At 29.2% G+C, this 24,298-nt stretch overlaps 2 protein-coding genes across 3 annotated transcripts in view; one reads left to right on the plus strand and one right to left on the minus strand.

Annotated features, from left to right (window-relative positions):
- The window catches only part of Phyhd1 (Phytanoyl-CoA dioxygenase domain containing 1), a 141,033-nt gene that overhangs the window by 114,154 nt on the left and 2,581 nt on the right, over window positions 1-24,298 (plus strand). Inside the window, exon 1 of one of the 2 annotated variants that reach the window (XM_072886854.1) lies at window positions 19,076-19,232. The exons of the other annotated variant lie outside the window; for it this stretch is intronic. Within the exon in view, the coding sequence (XP_072742955.1) occupies window positions 19,203-19,232 (30 nt within the window). The 5' untranslated portion in view covers window positions 19,076-19,202. Of the gene's footprint in view, window positions 1-19,075; window positions 19,233-24,298 lie in introns of those variants that run through there. 2 annotated transcript variants of the gene reach the window in all.
- Window positions 3,924-10,134, minus strand: LOC140662868 (uncharacterized). The gene is made up of 5 exons (XM_072886547.1): window positions 9,956-10,134; window positions 9,427-9,640; window positions 5,278-5,536; window positions 4,678-4,845; window positions 3,924-4,537 (listed from the first exon to the last, which is right to left on the minus strand). Exons 3-5 carry the CDS (start codon window positions 5,490-5,492, stop codon window positions 4,375-4,377), a joined length of 546 nt encoding a protein of 181 aa, XP_072742648.1. The 5' UTR covers window positions 5,493-5,536; window positions 9,427-9,640; window positions 9,956-10,134; the 3' UTR covers window positions 3,924-4,374.

The raw sequence follows: 24,298 nt of genomic DNA on the forward strand, positions 1-24,298 counted from the left end.
TGTTTCTCTCTCTGTTCCGTTCGTGTTTTGCCTCGCGGGAGCTTTGCGTTCGCGAGAAATTTTACACTTAACTTGATGTATTCAGAATTATATCCGCTTTTGCTGCACGTGATTTTATATATATGTACATATTAATCAATCATATGAATTACTCAGGAAAATACGGAATCTATTATCCGATAGACTTCTTTAATCATGAAAGCGAGGAAGATTAGCTCAGGTCTTGTATAAAATTTATAAAAGAGAGATGATAAATTTATCGAATTTATTAATACAAAAATATACAGAAATTAATATATACATAATTAAATATGCTTCTTGTGCTTATAAATATTTTAGTGCGGAAAAGAGATGTATTATGTATGACTGCGAATTTGCTTGCATAAATGGTTGCATTTGTACAGGTGCTTCTAATTATACATATATGCTAATATGTAAGCATATATGTAAGTATATATATATATATGTATTTATTAAAAGAGTTTAGAAGAGATAATACATTCTGCATCTATGCATCATATCTTTAAATTTCTTATTGTTAGATATCATTACAATGTAAACATGAAAAGACTTAAATATTTCATATATTCATCATACATTTTAAACCAATTTTAAGAGTCAAAGACATCTAAATAAAAGCAACTCCCTCTTTCTCTAGTGATTGATAAAGCAACCATTAGTGCTTTGTAAATTTAACTATCAGATATATAAAATCATTTAATCATTCGTGTAATCATCCATTTTCCTACAGACCATTAAGAAAACGAACTGTCCCATTCTCGAAAATTGAGGACCTCATTTACTTCTTCGTAATCTTTTCCAAGCTGTAAAAATATTTATGCGTTCTAATAGAAGCTCAGTTTATCTTTCAGCTTCGTACATTGTGCATTTCGTGATCATGAGATTAGAGAAGCAGTGTTTCGATCAAGCTTACATAACTGCGACAAATTGACAATGACGAATTGTCTTTTGACGATGTTACATCTGCCAATGGCCTCGAGTATATGTATTCGGTGTAAATTTTGACTCGGACGAGAAAGCTGCTTGAGAAGAAACATGCATAATTCCGCGATGGCATCAACCGATCTATATATTGTATAATGATCAAAAAGTTATGTCACACTGAGAAAAAATTTAAAACAAAATACAAACATCCAAAGGCAAAGCGTAGCGAGATTGGCGAGTCCGCTCAAATGAAACCAAGTAAATTTGAGATAGGCGAAACGAAAGAAAATGAGCTGGAGAGAATTGTTAGCAACATTATCGACACATTTATTGCAGCTCGAACTTTCGGATTTGATAATCAATGACGAATTGACGGATCTCTGCACCGGAGTTGGATGACGAATAACAACGGCGATTTACCAGACGAGACAGGCACTTAATCGAGTCGATTCTTGAACATTTAAACGCTAAATTGACGATACACATTACGACGATAGGAGTCTTGGATTCGCCGGTGACCGCCACTTTGGTGCAAGGATGTTTGTCCGACATTGGGCTGTTCCAGCGCACGAGCTATCAAGCGAATACATCAGAGATCGTTAAGCTTGTAACAGAAGAGTTAATTCGTAATGAATCGCACGGGACACAACAACCGACAATTGCACTCTATAAATCTATGGATTTCTTGCAAGATTCTGTCTTCGGAAATTGCATTCGCTCGTTGTCAAACATAATTTGTCTCAAGCAAGCAACGCCCGTTCTTAATATGCAATTTGTTGCCATACCATTAATTTCAATGTAAAAAATATTCATCGAAAGCTCTTTATAGATCTCTTGTTGTCAGAGAGATCTAATCTAATCTGATAAATCTTCAAAGGAACAATCCTATCGATCTGAGGGGACGGAAGACGGAGAATTCGCGCAATCGGAAAAGAGATATCTAAAGCATTCTACAAATTCAGAGCTGGAAAATTCTTGTGATCAAGTAAACAAGTACGATATTATTGATTTTCTGTTCGATTCGCTAGACGAAAATGCCGAAATAATTGCTAAAAGTTTGCTTCTGATATCTTTTCGAACTTCATACGAAACTAAACAAAATTAAAAATTGAACAATTGATCAAATTCATTGTCGATCGAAAAATCAATACAACAGCGCTCGCGTTGAAAAATGATTCAAAAATTGATGCCACTAAATCTGAGAATAACGTGACACCACTTCAAACAAAAATATCTGAAAAAACATGAACGTATATTCATAGAACAAAAGACCGTAGTTTTCAATAAATCAAAATTATACATATTTAAAAGGAAGAAGGAAAAAACTGAAAACTATAATTGAACACACAAATGTGAATATATGTATATCAGACTTTATTATTCCACTGGGAAGATCACTAAAACATAAATTTTTAATCCTTATAACCTGTATAATTAATATTTTTTATAGTATATTAATTATTAATAAAATTATATTAATAATTTAATTATTATATTAATAATATTTTTGTAATGGTAATACTTCTCTTATTAAAGTAATTGTTTTTATTTGACATATTATATTTTATTACTTTACGATATATTATATTTCTATTACTTTGTAAAGTTAGTTGTAACCAAACGAATGATAAATGTGCATTAGATAGCAAAAGGTCAAGTTCAGTTTTAATTCGACCGTTTTTGCAATTTAATAGTTAAATCTGTTTATATTATGTATCTTTTTCAGATGAAAAGTTAAACGGAAAGAAAATACTTTAATCGTAAACGTAGCAACATAGCGCTGAAATTCTTCTAAAGTTTAAGTTCATAAGTTCGAATGATTCATCTAGCTATCAACATCTTTCAGCTATTTATTACCAATAAAAATGTCTGGCGTATATTTAAAGAAATCTGACTTTTATTGTTAAAGTTACACATATGTAAACGATAAAACAGTAAAATTATCTTAACACGTATAGATATATGTAAGTATTTTAAAATAATATATTGATTGCGAAGAATCTTTTTCTTTAATTTAACATACTGATTACAATGTATCACTTTCACAATAAAGACATTTAAATGTAAATGAGAGAATATATATTTAAAATATTTGAAATTGAATCTTTTTTATTTTTATACAAAAAATCTTATTCTTACAGTATTTCTGTTAATATTATAGTTACTATATGATTATTAATCTGATTAATCTATTTTAATTACAAATCAAAATTAATATTGAAAAAAAATAATAATAATCTTTTACCTAGCTGCATATTTTGTTCAAAATTTCTGCCACGATGTTTTATGTAACAGCGATTTTCTTAGCACGCGTATGTCATTTATAATGACGACACTCGCGCTCGTAAAAATCAAAGGTGCACCATAAGGTAGCCCACGTTTCGTTTATTGCGCATCGTTGGTCATTCTCGCCTTCATCGACTTGTGAACGTAAATGGCCTTATATTTTTCAGAACTATTCGATGTATGTTCCCGCCGGATCTTCGTGACGCTCCCCACAGATCATACTTTGGTCGATTTTCCTTTTCCAATCTTTCTCGTCACACACAGGCTTTTTGATGCTTCATCATGTTCTGATATTACTTTGAAATATGTAGTACGCAAACTCATTCTTTTCTAACCATCATTTTCAGTAATGTTATTTAAGGAAATTGGAAAAAAAACGTTCTTAGGACACAATGAGTAGTTTTATTTGGATATATACATATATATATATATATATATATATATATATATATATGTGTGTGTGTGTGTATATATATATATATATATATATTATTTTATATGTTCCTTTTTCATATTTTATTAATCCAATATATGTATAAAGAAGCAAACAATAATTATGTAGAGATATATTTTTCATATTTAAAAAAAATTTTTAATATATTGATTGTCAAGAGCCACAATTTTATTTTAATTATAAGAATAATTATAATTTATCAGTAATAAAATACCATGTAATGCTCTTTATTTTTATTAGCAGTATTAATTGAAGTTATACATAGATAACGATTAAAAGGCGACGTCAACATACCAATCACATTATTGCTATATGATATTATTTATTTATTACTTCTTACAATCTATTGCCAAAAGTAATTGATTATTACTTATTACTAAAGCAGTTTTTATTGTCATTTCCAACTTACTATGCAGTCTTCTATTAGATTGAATGACCAATTATTCTTTCTATTAACTTTTACAATCTCTGTAAAACATATGCGTTTTTTAATTTGTATTATAAGTATACTAGAATGCGAGTTTATATTTCATGCGTTTTTTTCTGACGCATTTATATTAATAGACTTGTCTCTCCTGTTTAAAGATAAGAACTTTACGAAACATAATAAATGTCCTTTTTGTTTAATATCACCAGATAGAACTAATGGCAGCAAGTCGATTGACTCACTCAAAAATATATGTCATAAATCATACGGACTTTGATACTATTCGAGTTTGAGTAGAAAAATTAAACATTGGAAATTCATATCCTTTTGAAAAGTCATCTATCACAAAGGGATAAAGCTGTTGAATCTCGCTTTTCTTGTTGGCAAAATCTTCATCGGTGCACTGAGGCAAAATAAACGGCAGTCTGCAAAATAGATAAGCAAAAATTTATTTAATATAATATAATTTATATTGTGTTATTACTGCTTCTCTCTCGCGTTATCATAAAAAACATAATTATTTACAAAGACTGATTTATTTATTCCGCTATATTCTTAATCTTACCTTGACGGTACGCATCTTTGTATTTCATATATTATAGTATTTATACTCTTATCCGTTGAAAGACGCGGTGAATGTGCATAGAATATTTTATTATTCCTCGATAGCTCACGCCTCTTTCCGTCTAACAATGTATGTTTCAGATTCTGAAGATCTTTGGTTTTATCATAACTGAAATTAAAATTTTACATTGGATATAGATATGTTATTAAAAAAAAACGAGCGAAAATTTCTTTCAATTATAAATTCTGTTAAAAATTAAAGTTTTCTCATAGCAAACGGAATATGAGGGAAATGTTTATTTGAAATTATTATTTTTTAATATTATCAATTTTTTTATTTATTTATATGATTCATTATTAATTTTGAATATTAATAACTAACCCTCGATAGCAATATAAGATTCTAAAATTTTTGCTTATTAGCGAAAAGTCAAACTATATTTATAATTTATGATATAGAAAATTTTTTCATACATTTAGCAATTAATGTATTTTTGAAAATTAATTCTGAAACTTAACTTAGAAGAATGTAATAAGGTTATTTCTTTGAAGATGTTGATTGGTGTTATTTCTTTAAAGATTTGTCAGATATTTCTCTTACCTAGTGAATTTACATGCTTCCAGAGTCGGTGGTATATATACACATGTATAAAGTGTAACTGATGCATCTGCATCATTTATCGGAATATTTGCGCTTTTTTTCATTATATTATCTTTGACAATCTCTTCGTTGTCATCGATGATTGGATACGCATTATTAACAAATAACTTCAAAGTAAAGAGAAATAAAAACGATTCCAACGAAATGCTCTTCATGGTTAGGTCAAAAATCCTCAGCTGCGTAAATACACGTTGCAATACTGAAAAATTGTATAAAATATTTTACCATGATTTATTACAAATGGAGTTTTATGGAATTTCGCAATATATAAATTGCTTGTAACAACGGATTTAATATTAATGGATAAAATCCTATCGTATCACTCTCCAGTTGACCCTAATAAATAATCTGCAATATGCACATATTTCCAGTTAATGCGTAGCTGTTGTTATCTATATAATTTGTAATCGCTGTTCATTACAAAAGAGATGTTGAAGAGCATCCATGTAAAATTCATCTCGAATATTCGTCCAGGACGCGATTGTATGTCACGTAACTCATCGAGTATAATAAATACACTTATTGCATTTTGCAATGAATTATTAATTCCGGCAATTAAACTGCTGCACGTCGACGCATCGCGTCCCCGCGATTAAAATGAAAGTATGCTGAACGATGCTGACTCGAACAATGTAATAACAGCAAAGTGTTGGAATAGAAATAGAACTGTTAACAATGATAAAATGTCCATTATCTCGTAGCACCAAAGTACTGCCCAACAAGAATCGATTTCAAGGAAATGTACGGAAAACAAAGTAATCCATCGTCTAGCGATTAAAAAACGCCAAAGTTTTACACGGAAAAAGAGACATCCTTTCTCTCCAATTTTTCATTTACATGCTGTGTGGGTTCTCTTTTATTACTTCTTATTATTTTTTTATATTATACAATCGAAAACTATTATTGCAAACTATACACTGGAAGACAACGAGATTGTGTTCAACAAAAATTGTAATTTTATGGACGGATATTATTGTAAGTGCTAAAGATTTCTTTAAACGCATTTAAAAGGATGTACATTTCGATACGTTTTAGAACGTTATTAAATTTATCTTTAAGTAAATAATGCCGTTTACTCATGTAAATCATAGGATAAAAATTTAAAAATTTATATTTTATACGATTATTTATACTTTTAAGAAGCTAACAGTAGAGTCTAAAATATTAAGAATAAATAAAAAATGCAAGAAAAATACATGTCAAATACAATCATATTATAGAAATATATGCTAATAATCTTAAATTTTCCAATAATTCACCGATTATCAAAATTACAATCTGTGTCGAAACTATATTATAAATTTGAATGTTCGTTCTGCTTGTTAACTCTATGCATATATATGCATGCTATAATGTCAATAGATATAATGACTCGTATCAGAAGAGACACCGGAATAAAAATAGCGAAAATAAATGACATCTAGAGGGAGAAAAGGGTAATGATCAATAACGGTATTGTTCCATCGCGCTAATAAACAAATAGAGCACAATCATTCTATAATATTATATAATATTAACTAGTCAACTGTTCTTACAACCTTGCTTCCTACATTTACATGACGACTGCCATCGTCATGGAAAAATTTTTTCTACGATAATCTATCAGGCCAATCTCATAAATTCTACACAGAAAGAAAAAATATTCTTATTTTGACGATACCTTTAGTTTCAAAATGAAAATCTCGAAATGAGATTACATTGTGTTAAATAAAGAAAATTTACTTGAATGAAGACATTTTATATAGTTAAACCAAGTAAAATATATTTTTGTTATTTAAGAATAATTTTGTTGAATATAGAAAGGAAAAAATGTTGGATAGAAAATAATACATGTTCAAATCAAAGATTATAATTTGCTTAGAGTCAAAATAATTATTGTATTCTTGAAATGACAATTATAGTCTTGAAATAAAACTATAATATTGTTGAATTTTAAGATTTTTAAATTCTTCTAAGAAGATTATAAATTGTTGCGTACATATGGAACAATCAATGCGTTCATATGAGTATACAAATTTTGATTTGACCCTTACTTTTTTTCTGTGAATAACGGACTCTGTGTTAAACCTTCTTTCTTATTCCTTTGGGACTATTTATATTTAATGATATAGTGATCACGGTCTCGATAGTATACGCCGACTAACGTAAAAAACACGATTGGCGTTAATTATACGTTCTCGTCCCATTGTTCTCGAATTACGGTATTTTTCGAGGAAGCAACCCCGCAACGACGATGTAAAGTCGGCGACGGAGGCGTCGCAGAAAGTCAGCAAGACTCAGCGGCGACGACGACGACCGTCGTATAGACGTGAGCAATGTCCGTTTTATTTCACGATATCCTTCAAGGATATTATCCGAACAACAACCTCGTGTTTACACGCGAATCGTCGACGAAGGAGGAAGGAAAACTTTATCGGTATGACTCGCCGGCGTTAGAACTCTAAAAAAATTACAACAGCATCACGTCCGTCATTACGTTATTTCGCCGACGCGACGCAAATGTGCATCCGTAAAATCAACACCCCCCTGCGTCAACCCCGCGTTAAGTAAACTACTCGATTGGGTCTTAACCCAAATGAATGAAGTAGAGCGACCACGAACACGATGTCTCGCTCCGATTCTTCCTTTAATTTGAATAATGATCTCATCATCGCTGTGATTTAGTCGAAACGTCGCTTCTGCGTGTATGCCACGCCGAGGAATTGTCAGCATTTAATCGTGCTAACATCTGACGGCAATTCGTCACTCCACACGTTATACAGATACGTGCACGAGCACGCATTTGGCTACGTGTTCGCTTAGAGATCTCGCCGTAGAAACGCCATGTTATATAGAGCTTTCGCGCTTTCCTGACGGATCACGCTACGTCGACTTATATATGTACTTGTCACCCCGTATCACGCCAACAGTAACGAAACTGGAACTGCGGGTAATTAACAATGTTGCAATCATAATGAATACCCGGACCATTACTATCGTAATGATTATAACCAGTAAAATATGACGAGTTTATAAGTAATAAACTTATCAAACCTGTGGATTATGTCATAATATTATGTCTTAATTTCATATTTGCTCTACGTTTAATTTTCTGTTGAGCAATATAAATGATAACCTCTGTAAAAATTTTTACTTCATAAAAATCAATTATATATTTATCACGAGAAAATATGTAGATAAAAAACCTTAAAAAATTAATTATGTTTATATACATACATAGTTCTTTTTACGTAGAGAAAAAAGCAAAATTAAGAAAATTTCTATATGAATATTATGTTGTGTTGAAAATATGTATAATCACAAAGACTCACTTATTTATCAATTAGTTATTTGATATTTATAAAAATTTCGTTGTATCTTTAAAAAAGCTTAATCTTTAAAACAAAATTTTATACGAGCATAGTCTTTTGTAATTAGTTTCGACATTCAAAAAATAATCTCTTAATTAGAATATATGAGATTTAAAATATATGGAACTTTCACTTTGAAAAAAATATATCACAAAATGATAAAAATATATAAATAAGTAGCGATAGGAAAATTTAGGATGACTAATGATACTGGCATATACTGTACTATTAACGATAACTGAACGAGATTTACTAGTATTTTAAGAGGAAACCAACTGGGTTATCATATACTGTGATATACTATTTATAAATGCCCATGCTTATTAAAATATACCCGTGTAAACTGCATCCAAATATTACGTTCCAATAATTAATTAGTACCCCTAAACGTTGAATACCGAACTTACAGGCAAGAATTTTAGATATTATCTTGAATCTCTCGGTCTCTATCATATCTAGGGGTAGACAAATATTGTCTATTTTGGCGAGAATATTGCAATTTTTGTATTCAATATAAATGTTAAAAAAATTATTGAATCCATCCGTTAGAGCATCCATTTTCTAGCGCGATAATTTATTTATTTGTTTATTTATTAATATCGTTTTAATTTCAAAAACATGCATTATTAGGAAAAAAGAGAATACAATAGATTTTCTGGAAATATCATGAAAAACGATGGTTCTTTTGCACAGCACTTTGAAAAAATAATGACAAATCTGACAAGAACCAAGGACTTACCTTATGAATCTTCGAATTATTCTTCGAGGAAGAGACGTTCCTCATCTAACTCCGCGATTAATTTCTAGCAGAGCTGGTTCTATTTCTCTCTTTTGCTTTTCCAAAGTCTCCCGCAAATTTTTGTAAAATAATGACGGTTTTCGCAAAGTAGAGTTATGCTTTAAACGATATCAGCTGTGGCTCGTGGATCGGTGTGTCTTTTGAATCTCTCGCTCTGAGAAGGAACGAGTAAGATTTGTTTAGATGCGATCAATTTTCAATGGCAGAATATCGTTATAATCGATGGATAACGATGCCACGCGCAATGAATATGCGTATATATCGAAGGAAAAGCAGAAGGAAGTCGCTCAGTGGATGGATGTCAGAGGACGCGAATATGACATGCAAGCAGCGGATGGAGACGGGAGCCAAAGGAGACGATCAGGAGCACGTAGAGCGTCCGGATTGACGTCGACCGTATTACTATGGCAGGAGAACTCGCGATATGTGTCTGTCGAAAGAGATCAAAACAACTAGTTTCAGTCCCTACCACAAAGTTCTCGCCGCTCCTCTTGCCACGACTACGTCACGGCCACGAAGTCTCACGTCGAGGAATCGATGTTGTCGCCGGGGGTGTCCACAGGAATCGAGATTCCCGCCTCAAGTCGGGTGAAGTTACTCGAAATGGTCTCGTGGACGCTGCAACGCTTCTGTGCGCCTTTTAAATACGATTCAGTATAATTGCGCAGTTTTTACGCAGACTACGCGTTAGTGGAGGAGGGGGAAATTTAAACAGATTGTGATCGCATATATTTCTCCGGCTGCTCGATTAATGATATTATTTTCACGTTATCGTGAACCGAAAGAAGGCCGAATAACGAAAATGGTAAATTTTTTCGCAATGTTTACGAGTATGAAAAAATGAGAGAGAGAGAGAGAGAAAAACAGTAAGTGAGTATTCCCGATACTCGTCAACTTTAAATCGATTTTGAAATCTTGAAACATCACGATAAAGAAATAATTGAAATTTAAAGTATATAATAATTAATAGGGCATACAGTAACATAATGTAATTGCATATTTATTTCAGCTAACTAGATTATATATAATTTAACTATGATACGATAGTTATATGTGCGTAAAGGCAACAAAATCTTTTTAGAATTTAATCAGGTTTAATATTTATCATTATTTAAAGATGATAAGCGTAGTTTTTGATAATTACGCTTAAAATAACAAAAAGGTCAGATCGATGCGGCATGTTGTAAAATTTTGTTCCCGATATTATGTCAAATTTCATAAATAAAAGTATATTAACGCTTAAAAATGAGTTACACGTGTTCTTTCATATCGTGTATCAATAACCCGAGGGTCAGTTAAAAGTCGATTACCATTGATTTAATCTAGAGGTCAGACAGTATTCCGGTTATATGCAATGTCAATAATTAATCCATCCTTTAGCATCTATAAACAATGCAAATATTGAAATCAGATCAAACGCCCAAATAAACTGTATCATATCTTTTGCAGCTGATAAGAGATAGAGACACTATTATCTAGATTTTATCAAAAGATTTTCACTACAAAAAAAACTTTGAAAAAATAACATCTAGGCATTCTTATCTATTTTCTATAAAATTTTATATTCAAAATTTTAACAAATGTATCGATTTTACGAGGGCGGTCCGATAATAAAGATACAAGCATTGATTACGTATGCGATCTGTATGAATAATCTCGAAATCATGGGCATATATTGTTACATAGGAGAGAGGATTAGTAACCGCGCAAGTGTTATTGTCTTCCATTCACTGGTCAAGGTGTGACAAGAATGAATTCGAAGATGCGTCGTTCGGCCATCTTTGAATTTGTTGTACACATTCTTCTTTTCGGTTTAAAACATTCTAGTCATAATTCATTCACTGATTTAACAATGAATTTTACAATATTATTCGCGCCTTCTGCTTGCAGAAATTTATCGAACTTGGAATCATTTTCAATCATACCGGGGCCATTTCATTTGCTTACTAAACTCCGATCAATGAATGCAGACAACGTTTGCACAGCTACTAATTCTCTCCTCCATATGTAACAATACATGCTTATGAGTTTCAGGTTGCTCGTACAAATCACACATACACACACACACACACACATACACACACGTATATAATCAATGTACTTTTATTATCAGATCGCTTTCGTATATTTCAACAAAGTGATCGCTATATAAATATTTGGCATAAAAATGATGGTTTTTTTTCTAAGTTACAGTAAAGTGAAACAACATTGTTCGCTTAGTGATATCTCCTAAAAGTAAAAATCTTCTAAAGTAAAAATATATCGAAAATTATATATAATTTTATTATTATTTTATTTTATTGTTAATTCAATAATAATGTATCTGTATACATAAATATTAATTTTTAAGTATTAAAATATTAAAAAATAAAATAGCATTTTATAATAATATAATTTTTTTTTCTATTATGAGTAATGACAAGCATAAGCACGAATATTAATGAAGCAAACAGGGCACACGAATGTATTATTTTTTTTTTTTTTTTTTTTTAATAAATAATCACGGAAAAATTTGTCGCATAAAAATATAAAGTCAGAGCACGCGCACATCTAAAGTCTACAGGAATCACATGGGAAACTGATATATAACAATGTCGATATCGAATTGGTACCACCGCGAGATGCTAGTCACGCGCATCAGCGATCAATTGGACGTCGTATAATTATCCTAATAACTGATTAGACCCAAGGCCTCTCTCCTGGGCCTCTTCGTTGTGCGCGCGCGAAAGACTCTCGAAGATGCCACTGAAGGCACCGGGACTGCGCTCGCAATCCCGCTCGCGATCACAGCGGCAGTTTAACAGAGTAAGTAATGGATAATTGAGCCCCAGCTTTTACTTTGCACGTGATCGCGCACCGAGGCACGTGCAGCCAGCACGTGTGCGGCCATGGATGTAAGAGACTCTGGCGCGCGACGCACGTGAAAAGCTCGGCGCGCGATGCACGTGTATCTCGCGGAACACGCATACCACAACGCGATTGGAATAGATCTATAGGAAGCGATGCGTGCGCGCGTAGCGCACAACTTGGCCCGATAATCCCGATAATGGAAAATGAACTATTCGCATGACACGCGATCGGCGTCATGAGACGCTCTCTCGTGCATCCTTGCGGCCTTGCGAGCTTGACAAGACGGCACAAGAATCGCCGCGATTCCGATTACGCACTTTGGCGATATGATACAATAATTGTCTTTAATTTATTCTTTCTAAAAAAAACGAAAGAAGTATTCTCCAAACGTGATAACTCTCAGTTTGTAATTTATATGAGCATTAAATATTAAATAAATATACAATTATTAAATAAATATTAAATACAGAAAGAGAGAGAGAGAGAGAGAGAGAGAGAGAGAAGAAATAAATTTGTTCATTCAAAAAATACTTCCGTTGCTTAAATTTTTTAAAATAGAGATATTAAATTCTGAAGAATTAAACCAAAATGAGTATTTTACAAAAGGCTATAGCCGCATAAGCGTATTAAAAATGCCCCCGACGAGTTTTCAATTAACATTTGGCCTGTTATGTCTATTCTGTAATATTTGAGATAATCTCATTTTGGTTTTTTTTCTGAACATTTATCAACAAAAGACATCAAAAAAAAATTTTTTTGTGTCTTTGGTTGATAAGCATTTCACAAAAAAATGGATTATGGGATTATCTTAAATATTTACAGAAAAGAAAAATAAAAACTGAAAATGATATTTTTCTTGATAACTCAGGAAATAATAAAGTTAAGGAGCTAAAATTTTGAGGAAATTTTTTTTACAATGAAAAAATGACAGGCCAAGTATTATTTGAAAACTCGTCGGGGGGGCACTTTTGTATGCTTATTCGGCTATAGCCTTTTGATAAATTTAATTATAACACACAAAGCTATTTAAATAAATAACTTGTTTAAATTTTTTCCTTATTAAATTGATATAAATATATTTAAAATAATAAATATTGATAAAAAAGGAACACGGAAATTAGCAATATTCTTACGCAGAATAATACACAATTTTTGTTAATACATTTTCTCTATAATTTCTTTTTGTAATCAACTTTATTTTTATGACTAGGGTCATTTAGAATTACTTCTACCTCAAAGTGCATTTGCAATTATTTTGCAAAAGCGATGATACCAATAATTTATGAAAGAATCCAATTTATATAATTCTCATAAACATTAAATATAATTTTATTAATTTTTATATAATATAGATTACATAAATAAATATACTAGATTTAATAACATTACAGTAATTTTTCATTATCATTGTTTTGTCAGTGCTTAAAATACCTTTGAATCATGAATCAAAGTGATCGATATTTCCCTTAAGATTTGTTATGAAATCATACTCAAGTTGTAATAACACGAATTAAATAATATTTTTCTTGGCTGGTGTTTTGGAAGGAAATACTCGCAACTTGGATAAAAGAGCTCAGTGCTAAGATTTTTATCTACTTTGTCAAAAAATTGGATAAACAATTTAACAAAGAGGTTATTAATTCTATGATTATATTAGATTAAATAAATTAAGATTTCTGAACCTTTTAACTTATTATAAAATCACATTACATTACTTCTTTAATTCCCTACTTAAACAATTTTCATTTTACACATGTGTATTTGCAGTTAGGTATGTGTTATTTTGAGTCGTTGAAATTTTAATTCTTTCCCATCATTTCTGATAAGAATTACAAGAACTCTATTATTGGCTTCACATCTCTTTGCCAAAAAATAATCATTACACTTTTTGACAAGAATGATCGTCGTGTTTGTTAAACATGTTTCTCAAACACTGATGACAAATCACTAGATTAAGTAAGTATATAATCTTGTTTATTCATGTGATTGGAGACCTTTTCAAGATATAATGTTTAAACAAATTGTTTCAAACAAAAAATACAGATAAAATATACCATACGAATTGCGTGGATTAGTTTAAGATAAAAAAAATGACCTAATAAAGAAACTTTGGAAGAAAATCAATGACCCTGGAGATATAGGAGAAGTGGCGAAGAGAGGGAGAATCAAGACTAAAACAAATAGATTGGTTAATCGAGAAAACTGTGTGGACGTCGACCTATTATCTAGATCCATAATTACACTCTTAAGTCATATGACTTCGTATTTTAATTTTTTTTAGTTTCTTTTGTTTAACTTCAACATCTCTTTGGTAGTTTTAACTGTAATAATATCTTCTGTTTTAATTTGCAACGCCATTTCATTTCTTCTTTTCTTATCTCTTTCAATCTTACTAAATCTTATGCAGATCTTATAGTTTAATATTATTATGTTATTAGTACAAAATATTATCTATATATTTTTTGAATAGTATGAGAAAAATAATCGATTACATGTTATATGTGTTTATAAATTGTGAATGGAAATCTTATGTATATGTATAAGAATTATTTTGATGTTATAATTCCTTTTTTGAATTATTTTGAATTTAATAACATTAATAATAATTATTTAATAACATTCAAAGATAGAAAATTTATTTTTAGTCTTTATATATACAATCTAATGGTTATATAAATAATGGAAATCTTATAAATGTGTTTAATATAGAAAATAGAAAAATAATAGAACAAAAAACTATTTTCTCTAAAAAATAGAATTTTTCTATGTATTGAGATTATTGTCGTATTCAAGAAAAACAGTGCCTGTAATTATACATTACATACGGCAATTTAATGCCTAAATGCATGCATGGTGATCGCCCCATAGGGGCACGCAAAAGTGCGAATTATTTTATCATTAAATTACTTTATCAAAAAAGTTGATGGTTGTATATTTTTTTTGCTTTTGTTTTTTTTGTATCATTTTTATAACCTTGGAGGATCAAAATAAATTACTACTACTACTTTATCAAAAAAATTTAAGATATGTCTAATTACAATTTAATGTATCCAACAATATAATATAATATTAATTTATGTTTGATATCTCTGCGTAAATAAGAGAAATTTCTTCAAATAGAACATCAAAATAGAACTCTTGTATTTTTTATTTTAAATGGATAAATAATCAAAAATAATTATTTAATGTCTATTATTTACTTAGCCAGATAACATATCAAGTGCTTTAGATGTTTTGTAATCTGTGACATATATAAATTTGATCATCTAATTCTATACATACAAGATGCTTTAGAAATAAGTGAAACTTTAAGACCATATTCTATTCGCCGTAAGAATAAAAAAAGTCATATAAATATGAGATCGAAAATACTTCCTTTTTAAATTACAAATATTTTTTTATCTAGAAAATAGTAACAAGTCTCGCATCGTTGATGTCTCATAGATTGCCCTTCTATTTACTAACGGCATGATTTACACATTTTCCCGATTTAAGTCCTTTGGATGTTTATTCATAAGGAGATCTTAAGACTCGTTTATGATAATCCTGTTGCTACTGTGGAAGTACTTCGAAATCGTATTGTCATATCGTATTAGAAATGAACGGTTTTGGACTCATTCACATCACTTTTTTTCATACTTACTATGAGTAGAATATGTTTTTAAAGTTTGGCCATCTATTTCTGAAACATCCTATATACATATATCCTGTTTTTATATATATTTTTATATAGGAAGATTATGTTATGTCAACCTTAAAATCATATGATCATACAATAAGATTATATAGATATGAATATATAAGATTTTATAGAATAAATGTAAAAATATATTAAAATTAAAATATCTGATAAAATAGAGTTATTAAATTTCTATTTCCAAGAGTTAAATAATATTATAAAATTTGAATAGTCTTAATCTCAATCCATCTCAGCTTATTGTAATACATTGTGCGTTTAAAAATGTGTTTGTTTTTCCCTTTTACGTATTGTAATCCGAATCACATTACGAATATACGTGAAGGCGGGAGTAATTAATACCTTACTCAGCGTTGCTCGGCGGTAAATGTTTACGACGGGAAGCCGCGTACAGCGCTACAATTAATTCGAGTCGAATTAAGGTACAAAGAGTACATACCTGGCAGCCAACCAAGATGTTATACTGCAAACACGCGTATACACAAAGTTATCTGGATTTTCATCCAACGAACAAACCGAGTTACCGTATGGCGGACCGGTGGACAACGGCCTCATTTACCGTATATATAGCTACCTCTTCTTCTCCCCTTTAAACTGCCCAAACAATGCGACACCCGACAGTAATAGCGCAATAATGCCGTAGCTAAACTGCACGATATAAAAAGAAACTAAGTCAGCAGCTGGCTTGGCTTACAGTCAAAGTACCTGCACTGTATTGAATATCCTCCTATGAATACCTATTGAACTTTATTCCCGTCGGATGACACTTCTTAATCTCAGACGAAATACGTTGATCTTTTTTCCCATAAGAGAGAAAGTAGCGAGAAAACACGTATAAGTTGATCTACAGGCATGATTTTATTGCTGTCGATAATATCGAGCTGTAAAAAAATCAGAAAATTTTCGTTAATTTTTCCAAAATTCTTCTTTATCTTGTACATCCAAAGGTGACAGTTCTGTTATTCTATTCTCTGTCTCTCTTAAATGAAAAAATATAATCAATTAATAATGATTAATAAAAAATCAATATTAATAAATTTATCTATTTATAAAATTTCTGTAAAATATATTTATCTACTTATAAAATTTCTGCATTTTTTAGGAGTTTTCTTTGAAGTAAGATTAAATAATACAAATAAAGAAAACAGAGAGCCTTTAGATCCATTAAGACCAATGAATAAATTTGAACGTATTATTATTTATTAAGGCTAGACACGCGTGTAAGAAAAACACTTAAATTTAAAAGCGCTTTCTATTAGAAAGAAAATTTTCTTCGGTATTTAGAGAAATTCGACTTTAATAAATTCGCGTCGTCTGCTCGCCTAAATTATACGAACCCACGCAAGCGAAGCGCACGAAATAATTTGCCGTTAGTTCGGCGCCGGCTTCTACAGAATCGCCCAAACGAGAGCGTGCATTATATGTAAGTTATCCACTTCGGTGAAATAGCGGCTATTAACGTGACATAAATTATAAATATGTAGAGCATGAAATAAAACATAAACATGTGGAACTCGATAAAGAAAAGGCTGCTCCAAAAAAATGATAGTGTTCTTTTATCCAATTGGACATTTTTTTTTAATTTTATAATAATTATATAAATTAATTTTAGAATACTTTTAACTTTTATGAAGATGTTGCAAAAAAGAGACATATTTAAATTTGTCTCTCTTCTTTATTTAATTCGAATAATTTATATTAAATCTATAAAAAGAAAAGAATAACACAGTAGAAAAATATTACAGACTTTTTTCACATGTAACTAATTTTACAAAATATATATTATGCATTTTTTATATTTATATAATATAAACTAATCTTTTGTTTAAATAAAATATTCTTTCCAAGATATATGAACGATTAAATGTATAAATAAACAAAACTATTAATTAAGGTAAAAGTTAAATTCATTTTCAGCAAAAAGAAATAAAGAGATATAAAATTAGAAAGCAAATAACAGATTTATTTATTTCATGACATTAACTTATTCTGTTCATTACTAAAGAAATCTGTATATTTTTAATAGGCATTGCTTTAATTTTAAGACAACCTATGAAAATCAAATCTTACAACTTTACTTTCTGAACATTTGTTACGTATGATCGAATGTCCGATTGCCGAGTGAAGAGGACATCATGTTGAAATATTCGAGTTTTTATATGTAGAACCTTATAAAATAAGTAAAGAACCATATAATATGAATCTTGTTTTATACTTATTCTCAAATTTTTACTATATGTATATAGCAATTATTTATTTAGATACAATTGGATTTGAAGATATATGTGTATATAGTCGAAATATTAGCCTTATTTAGACAAAGCTTTATAATATATAAGTTATTCGTGTAATTATTAAGATTAAATAAAAATGACGAAGAGACCTTGACGATTTAGATCTGAGTCATTTTATTTTAATGATTTATTAATTTATTATTAAGTAACTAATTAAATTTATCATATTATTTTGTTTTAATGAGTAATTAATAACTGTAATTAAATAATTGTAATTTATATTATAACAATTTTTATAATTATCATAAAAATTAAAGAAAATATGTGAAAGATAGTGTGAAACATTTTTGTAACATTTATTTTATTCCACAAAAAATAATTTTATTTTCACAAATAAAAATTTTTCTGATTATGAAAACAATTATAAAATTTAATAAAATTATATATTTAGCATATTAATAAAACAATCAAGTTATAAATGAAAAATAAATTTAAACATATCTTTTTTTTATAATATCTTCATAAAATTTAAAAATACTTTACTCAATGTCAGCAAAAATGAGATATGTGACAAATAATTAATTTTACTATATACTAAATGTTATGTTGCCGAAGTTTGTAAAAAGAGAAATATTTAATGATTGACTGAATACATGATATAAATTTGATTCAGCAGGTGAATTCATAATTAAATCGGATAAATTTTGAGGAATTAAGTTCGTAATTGTTTCTTCTCTCCTCGAGAGTCCGACGAGAGATGAGACGCCAGCGATTCTCGTCTCGCCGCGTACAGCCGAGTCGTCAGATCGTATATTCACGAAGCTCACCTAGTCATTTGGTGCGAGCACTCGGTCGCGGACGTGTTTGAGTTCACTCTGTCTCGTGTTCAGCAAACAGGTTCAGGAGCGATCGAATTGTGAAACCAGCGTTTCGATATGCGTAACACGATGGACATCCGAGCGCAGGTGAGCATCATGAGAGTCCATCTCTTCCTATATCGCGTTCTGTACAATGGAAAAGATTCGAGTTGCCGCGTGTCATCGAAGCCGACATGTGAACGGTGATGTAATCGATGACGTTTTACAAACAAATTTCTAAAATAAATTATTTTTCAAGAAATTTGAAAGATAATAATGAATCCGTTTAAACAGTATAATGGAATATAATTTGATTGTTTTAACTTCATAAACATATTATTTATTATTTATTGTTGTTATACTTATGAAGAAATGTGTATGTATAATTGAAATATTCTTAAAGAAACATTCTATGTTAATATATATTTTTTTATTCTTTTGGAATCATAATATAATAATAAAATGCATATATTGCAAAATATATATTTCTATGTTTACGATAAGATAAGAATATATATCTATAAATATTTTTATTATTGTATATTTAAATTAGATATATATTTTATTTTATTTATATTATAATATATACATTGCATTTTTTTAGTTTTAGAAGAAATTAATATTTGCATACAGAACCTATATATCTCTATATATTTTCTATTATTTAAATCTGTGTTACCCATATTTTTGAAAAATTTATTTAATTTAAAATATATATAAAATATATCTACTTATATAATACACATTTACTATACGATACGATAAGAACACTTGTATAACACACATTTCTTTCAAGATATTGATACATTTGCTTACATCAAATTTATTTAATTGATTAGGAATTCACAAAAAAATTCAATATTAGTACAGTCTGGAAAAATTAATGTTACATTGGAAGAGAGATATTTGCATGCATTCCTTAGCCACAAACTAGAAGTAGTTTCAATTTTTTGACTTTGTAATTCGAGGGGAATCGCACAAATGAAATGCTTGACGATACAACAAATCTTTATATACGATTGCATCAACCAAGAAACGAGGATACACATGTATCAATCTGTATAATCATTTGACTAACAATGTCATTGAAGTTCAAACCACAACTAACATAATCGACCTCTCGGTTCGGAGGTCAGTATACTTCTAACTCGAACAATCTCTCGGTCCATCGAAACGTAGTAGCTCAACTCAGTGATGTAAAATTTCTAATGAATATGGTTTTTTTACATACATGTAGTTGTGTTTGGATCATGTATTACAATATTAACATAATTGCATATATAATTTAAATTAACTGTCTTAATTACAGCGCTCTTTCCCTGCAATAAAATATAATATTTCAATAGTTTTTGTGAATTGAAAAATATTATATTTTATTAATTAACAGATGCTTTTGAATAATTAAAATATTTTAGAATCAATTTTTAATTTATTGCCTTTTGAATTTTATTAATTTATAGTTACAACAATTAATTTAATGCTACCATATATATGTGATTTTTTTTCTTTTTAATAATAGTATCTATATATGCATATCCAAAAAATAAAAACAATATTAAGATAAAAATATAAAATTAGTAATATAGATATAAAATTATATCTATAAACTATAAATTTAAACAGATATAAAATTATTTCTCGTAAAAAAATACATATATAAATACAACAGTATATTTATATATGTATTTAAATATATAATAGTATTTATATACATATTTAAAAAAAAAAGTATTGTTGTTGATGTCATATATGTATAGTATAAAATATTATGCACGTTAAGCTTAAAAAAATATACGAACAAATAAAAAGAAATAAAATGTTTAATAATTATAGTGCGAATATTACTAATAATTTATATCAATTCTTACACACAAATTGTTGTTTGCATAATATTAATATTATATATGGAAAAATTTGGGGATTAACTCTGCATTTAAAGAAATTTGATTATATTTTAAAAGTGAGATTCACAAACTAAATGGAATTTTTAAGAAAATGAATGATTTCGAGGAAAAACATGCGTTACTTATCACGTTATCAGATTATATTGTTTGATTATTATGACAAAATATTCTTCTTTTAAACTTCTTAAATTTTTTTTTCTGGAATTTCATAAATTATTTTTAAATTTCGATAAAAAAGATGAAATAACAATTAAAAAGCATATTATCGTTGTATGTTTCTCAAGACCGATAAAAAAGAAATTTTTCTTTTATTTTTCGTGTATATTATATAAATGATGGAGCATTTTTTATCGCGTGAAAAAAATATCAACATGATAACTTTAAATGGCATTCTAACAGATTAATTTTGTATACCAGCAGTTGAAAGATTTTAGCGCAGTAATAATCCACGTTCCAGAAAAAGACTATCAGCTAACAAGTTGAAATTTATAAATTGTCTTAAAAAATTTTAAAGACTTAAAGTTTTAGGAAAAATATTAAATGTTATCTGAAAACTAACGTAAAATTAACATGATTCATATAAATAAAGAGAAATAAATATCTTTGCTTCCGCATTAAGATATTAAGTAAATCATTGTCTGCATGATTGCAACCTTTTATTTAGACATGAATGAAAAACATTGTAAGCGCAAAAATTTAGGGACAATTGTTTTCTAATCATGATAATTTCCCTCTCTCTAAAAAGCCAATTTTATACGAAGAAAGAAATATGTTTGCAATAGAAACTCATTGTCAATGATAATTTTATTGCGTGTGAAACTTTCCACTCACTGATCTATGATCTATATTAATCTATGTCAACTCATTCTTTATTATAGATGTTATTCTATGTAGTTATACAATGTTTAATTAGGTATTGTTTTTTTAATATCATAGTCAAAGTATCAATGTTCTTCAATAATTATTTTCAAGAATTAACAATTGCAAGATAGTTAAAAGAATTTTTTCACACTCATTTCAGAATTTAATATAATAATAAACTTTAATCATATTATTAACAAAGTATACAATTGTCGTTTTTTACAATAGAGTGGGACCGAAAAGTTTTAAAATTCAAATGTTTCTTTTCTATTCCCTAGACACAGTTATACACATAGATTAATAACGCGTGAAATAGCAAAGGCAACCTTGTCCATTGATTTGTCATGATCGCGAAACGAGGACGAAGAATGAGCTCACGAGAGCTCGCGTTTCTATTCCCATCCGCGCGATTCATGCGTTTTCGCATGCAATTTGAGTCACTTGTATATACGGACAAAATTCCAGAAAAAGCAACGCCGACGCGAGAACGAGATGACGTAGCCTACCACCCACCTGTCGATGGCTACGCTATTTTCGAGTTGCGCTTTGCGTCGGTATAACTTTCCGTTGATGTATGCGGTATGTTACCGCGAATTTGGCTGCCGGATTCGTTTGCGACATACATGAGAAAAGAGACGAGTTTAACATTCCTTACTTTGCAATCTACCCAGAGAAAAAAATTTTACGTTATAGAAAAATTGATTGATTATATATCATTAAAAATTAATTAATAATATGATAATCTACGCATCTATTAATTATATTAAAACATTTTGTTAAAAATATTTAATTAATAATTTCATAAACAAATAATCTTTAAAAGGCTAACTAAGATAAATTGAAAAAAAAATCTTGCAAAATTATTAACTGTAGTAGTTGTTGATTTACCGTAAAATAATTATAATCAAATTTGCAGTATGCGATACAAAAATATTAATTGAAATATTAATTGTAGTTTTATTAAATGATTTCATCAAATTTTACAAGTGTTCTGAGAATTAATCTTTTTCTATAGCAACTTGGTATTTTAATTAATTGGACGTGGGAGATTAGAAATATTTTATTTTATATTAGCTGCACGAAGGAAAAACACAAATATTTTGATCAGAAATGATCACAAAATTGAAAATCAGAAATATTCTCTGCAAAATTTCATCTTGCGTTTTCACTAAAACATTATTGTTTCTCAGAAAAAGAGCATATCTCATAAAAAAGTCTTATATCAGAAAAAGAGTGATTTATATGCAACTTTTTAATTAAAGTTTCAAAAATGTAACTTCTTTAAGTGATTACTACAATTTTAGTAGTAGATTATAACAATTCGAAGATTAGGAAAGGCCAAAGCTCAGACGAGGGCAACATAAAGCAGTGAAAGATTACAGATATCATTGTCTTATAACATTGCCATTGTGTCGTCACAATATCCCTCTTTTATCGTAGAAACGTGCGATGTTGTTGAGAATGCAATAATGTGTTTCGTATCGCTAACATAAATTGCGCAAAGTAACTTTTCGTAGATATCCGGAGCGGCGATGTGCAATCGACAAATGTTCTCCACGTGGCATCTTTACTGCCAAGGTTCATAGGGTTCCCCAATCATTGAGCGATATAGAAATATACCATAGTTTTTAATCAAATAACTTTCTAATGTGAAATATAGTTTCCAGAATGTTTACAAATCCGTCAGTTAAATTCACATTTTAATATCATGCACATTTTTCCAGAAATAATATACTGAAAATGTCTCTTTTTAGACGCAACAATAGATTTAAATGCTATTTGATAGCAGGTTTGTTGATCACTAAGAAAAAAAAAAAACAATTATCTGTTTATCAATTAATTCGCAACTCTACGTCAAAAATATGAGACAGAGGTTTACATCAGATAATTTCATGGATTGCAAATAAAATTGTTTCGTAAATTAAGAGTCAAGCAACGGATATTTCACTTTCGTTTAACGACGCTTTACAACTTTGGAGTATTTGTTTAATATACCATATGTGAGATTAACAGAGAAAGCTCATTAACTTCTAATATAAATATAATAAATACTGACCAAAAAAGAAATCAAAACTATTTTATATATAATATCTAATATTCTCTGTTGCGCAAAACATTTTATTTTTACATATAGGTACATTTAGACTAAAGATATTTTAATAAAAACACGCGCAAGATCCTTTACACACGATAGCTAATTAAAATTATTAAGAAAAATTAATTTCCGAAAGCTGCGTACAAGATTAATGTAAAAAAAAATTGAAAAATACTAAATAATAATTGATAATAATAATAATTATTTAAATATTATTAACAAAAATAAATTTTTGAAAGCTGGATTTAATCAAACATCAAATGAGAAAATAAAGCAATTAAGATATGAATTATTAAGAGAAATATAAAGGTTTT

This window comes from Anoplolepis gracilipes, chromosome 2, assembly GCF_047496725.1.
Source record: "Anoplolepis gracilipes chromosome 2, ASM4749672v1, whole genome shotgun sequence".
In the NCBI taxonomy this organism is placed as follows: domain Eukaryota; kingdom Metazoa; phylum Arthropoda; class Insecta; order Hymenoptera; family Formicidae; genus Anoplolepis; species Anoplolepis gracilipes.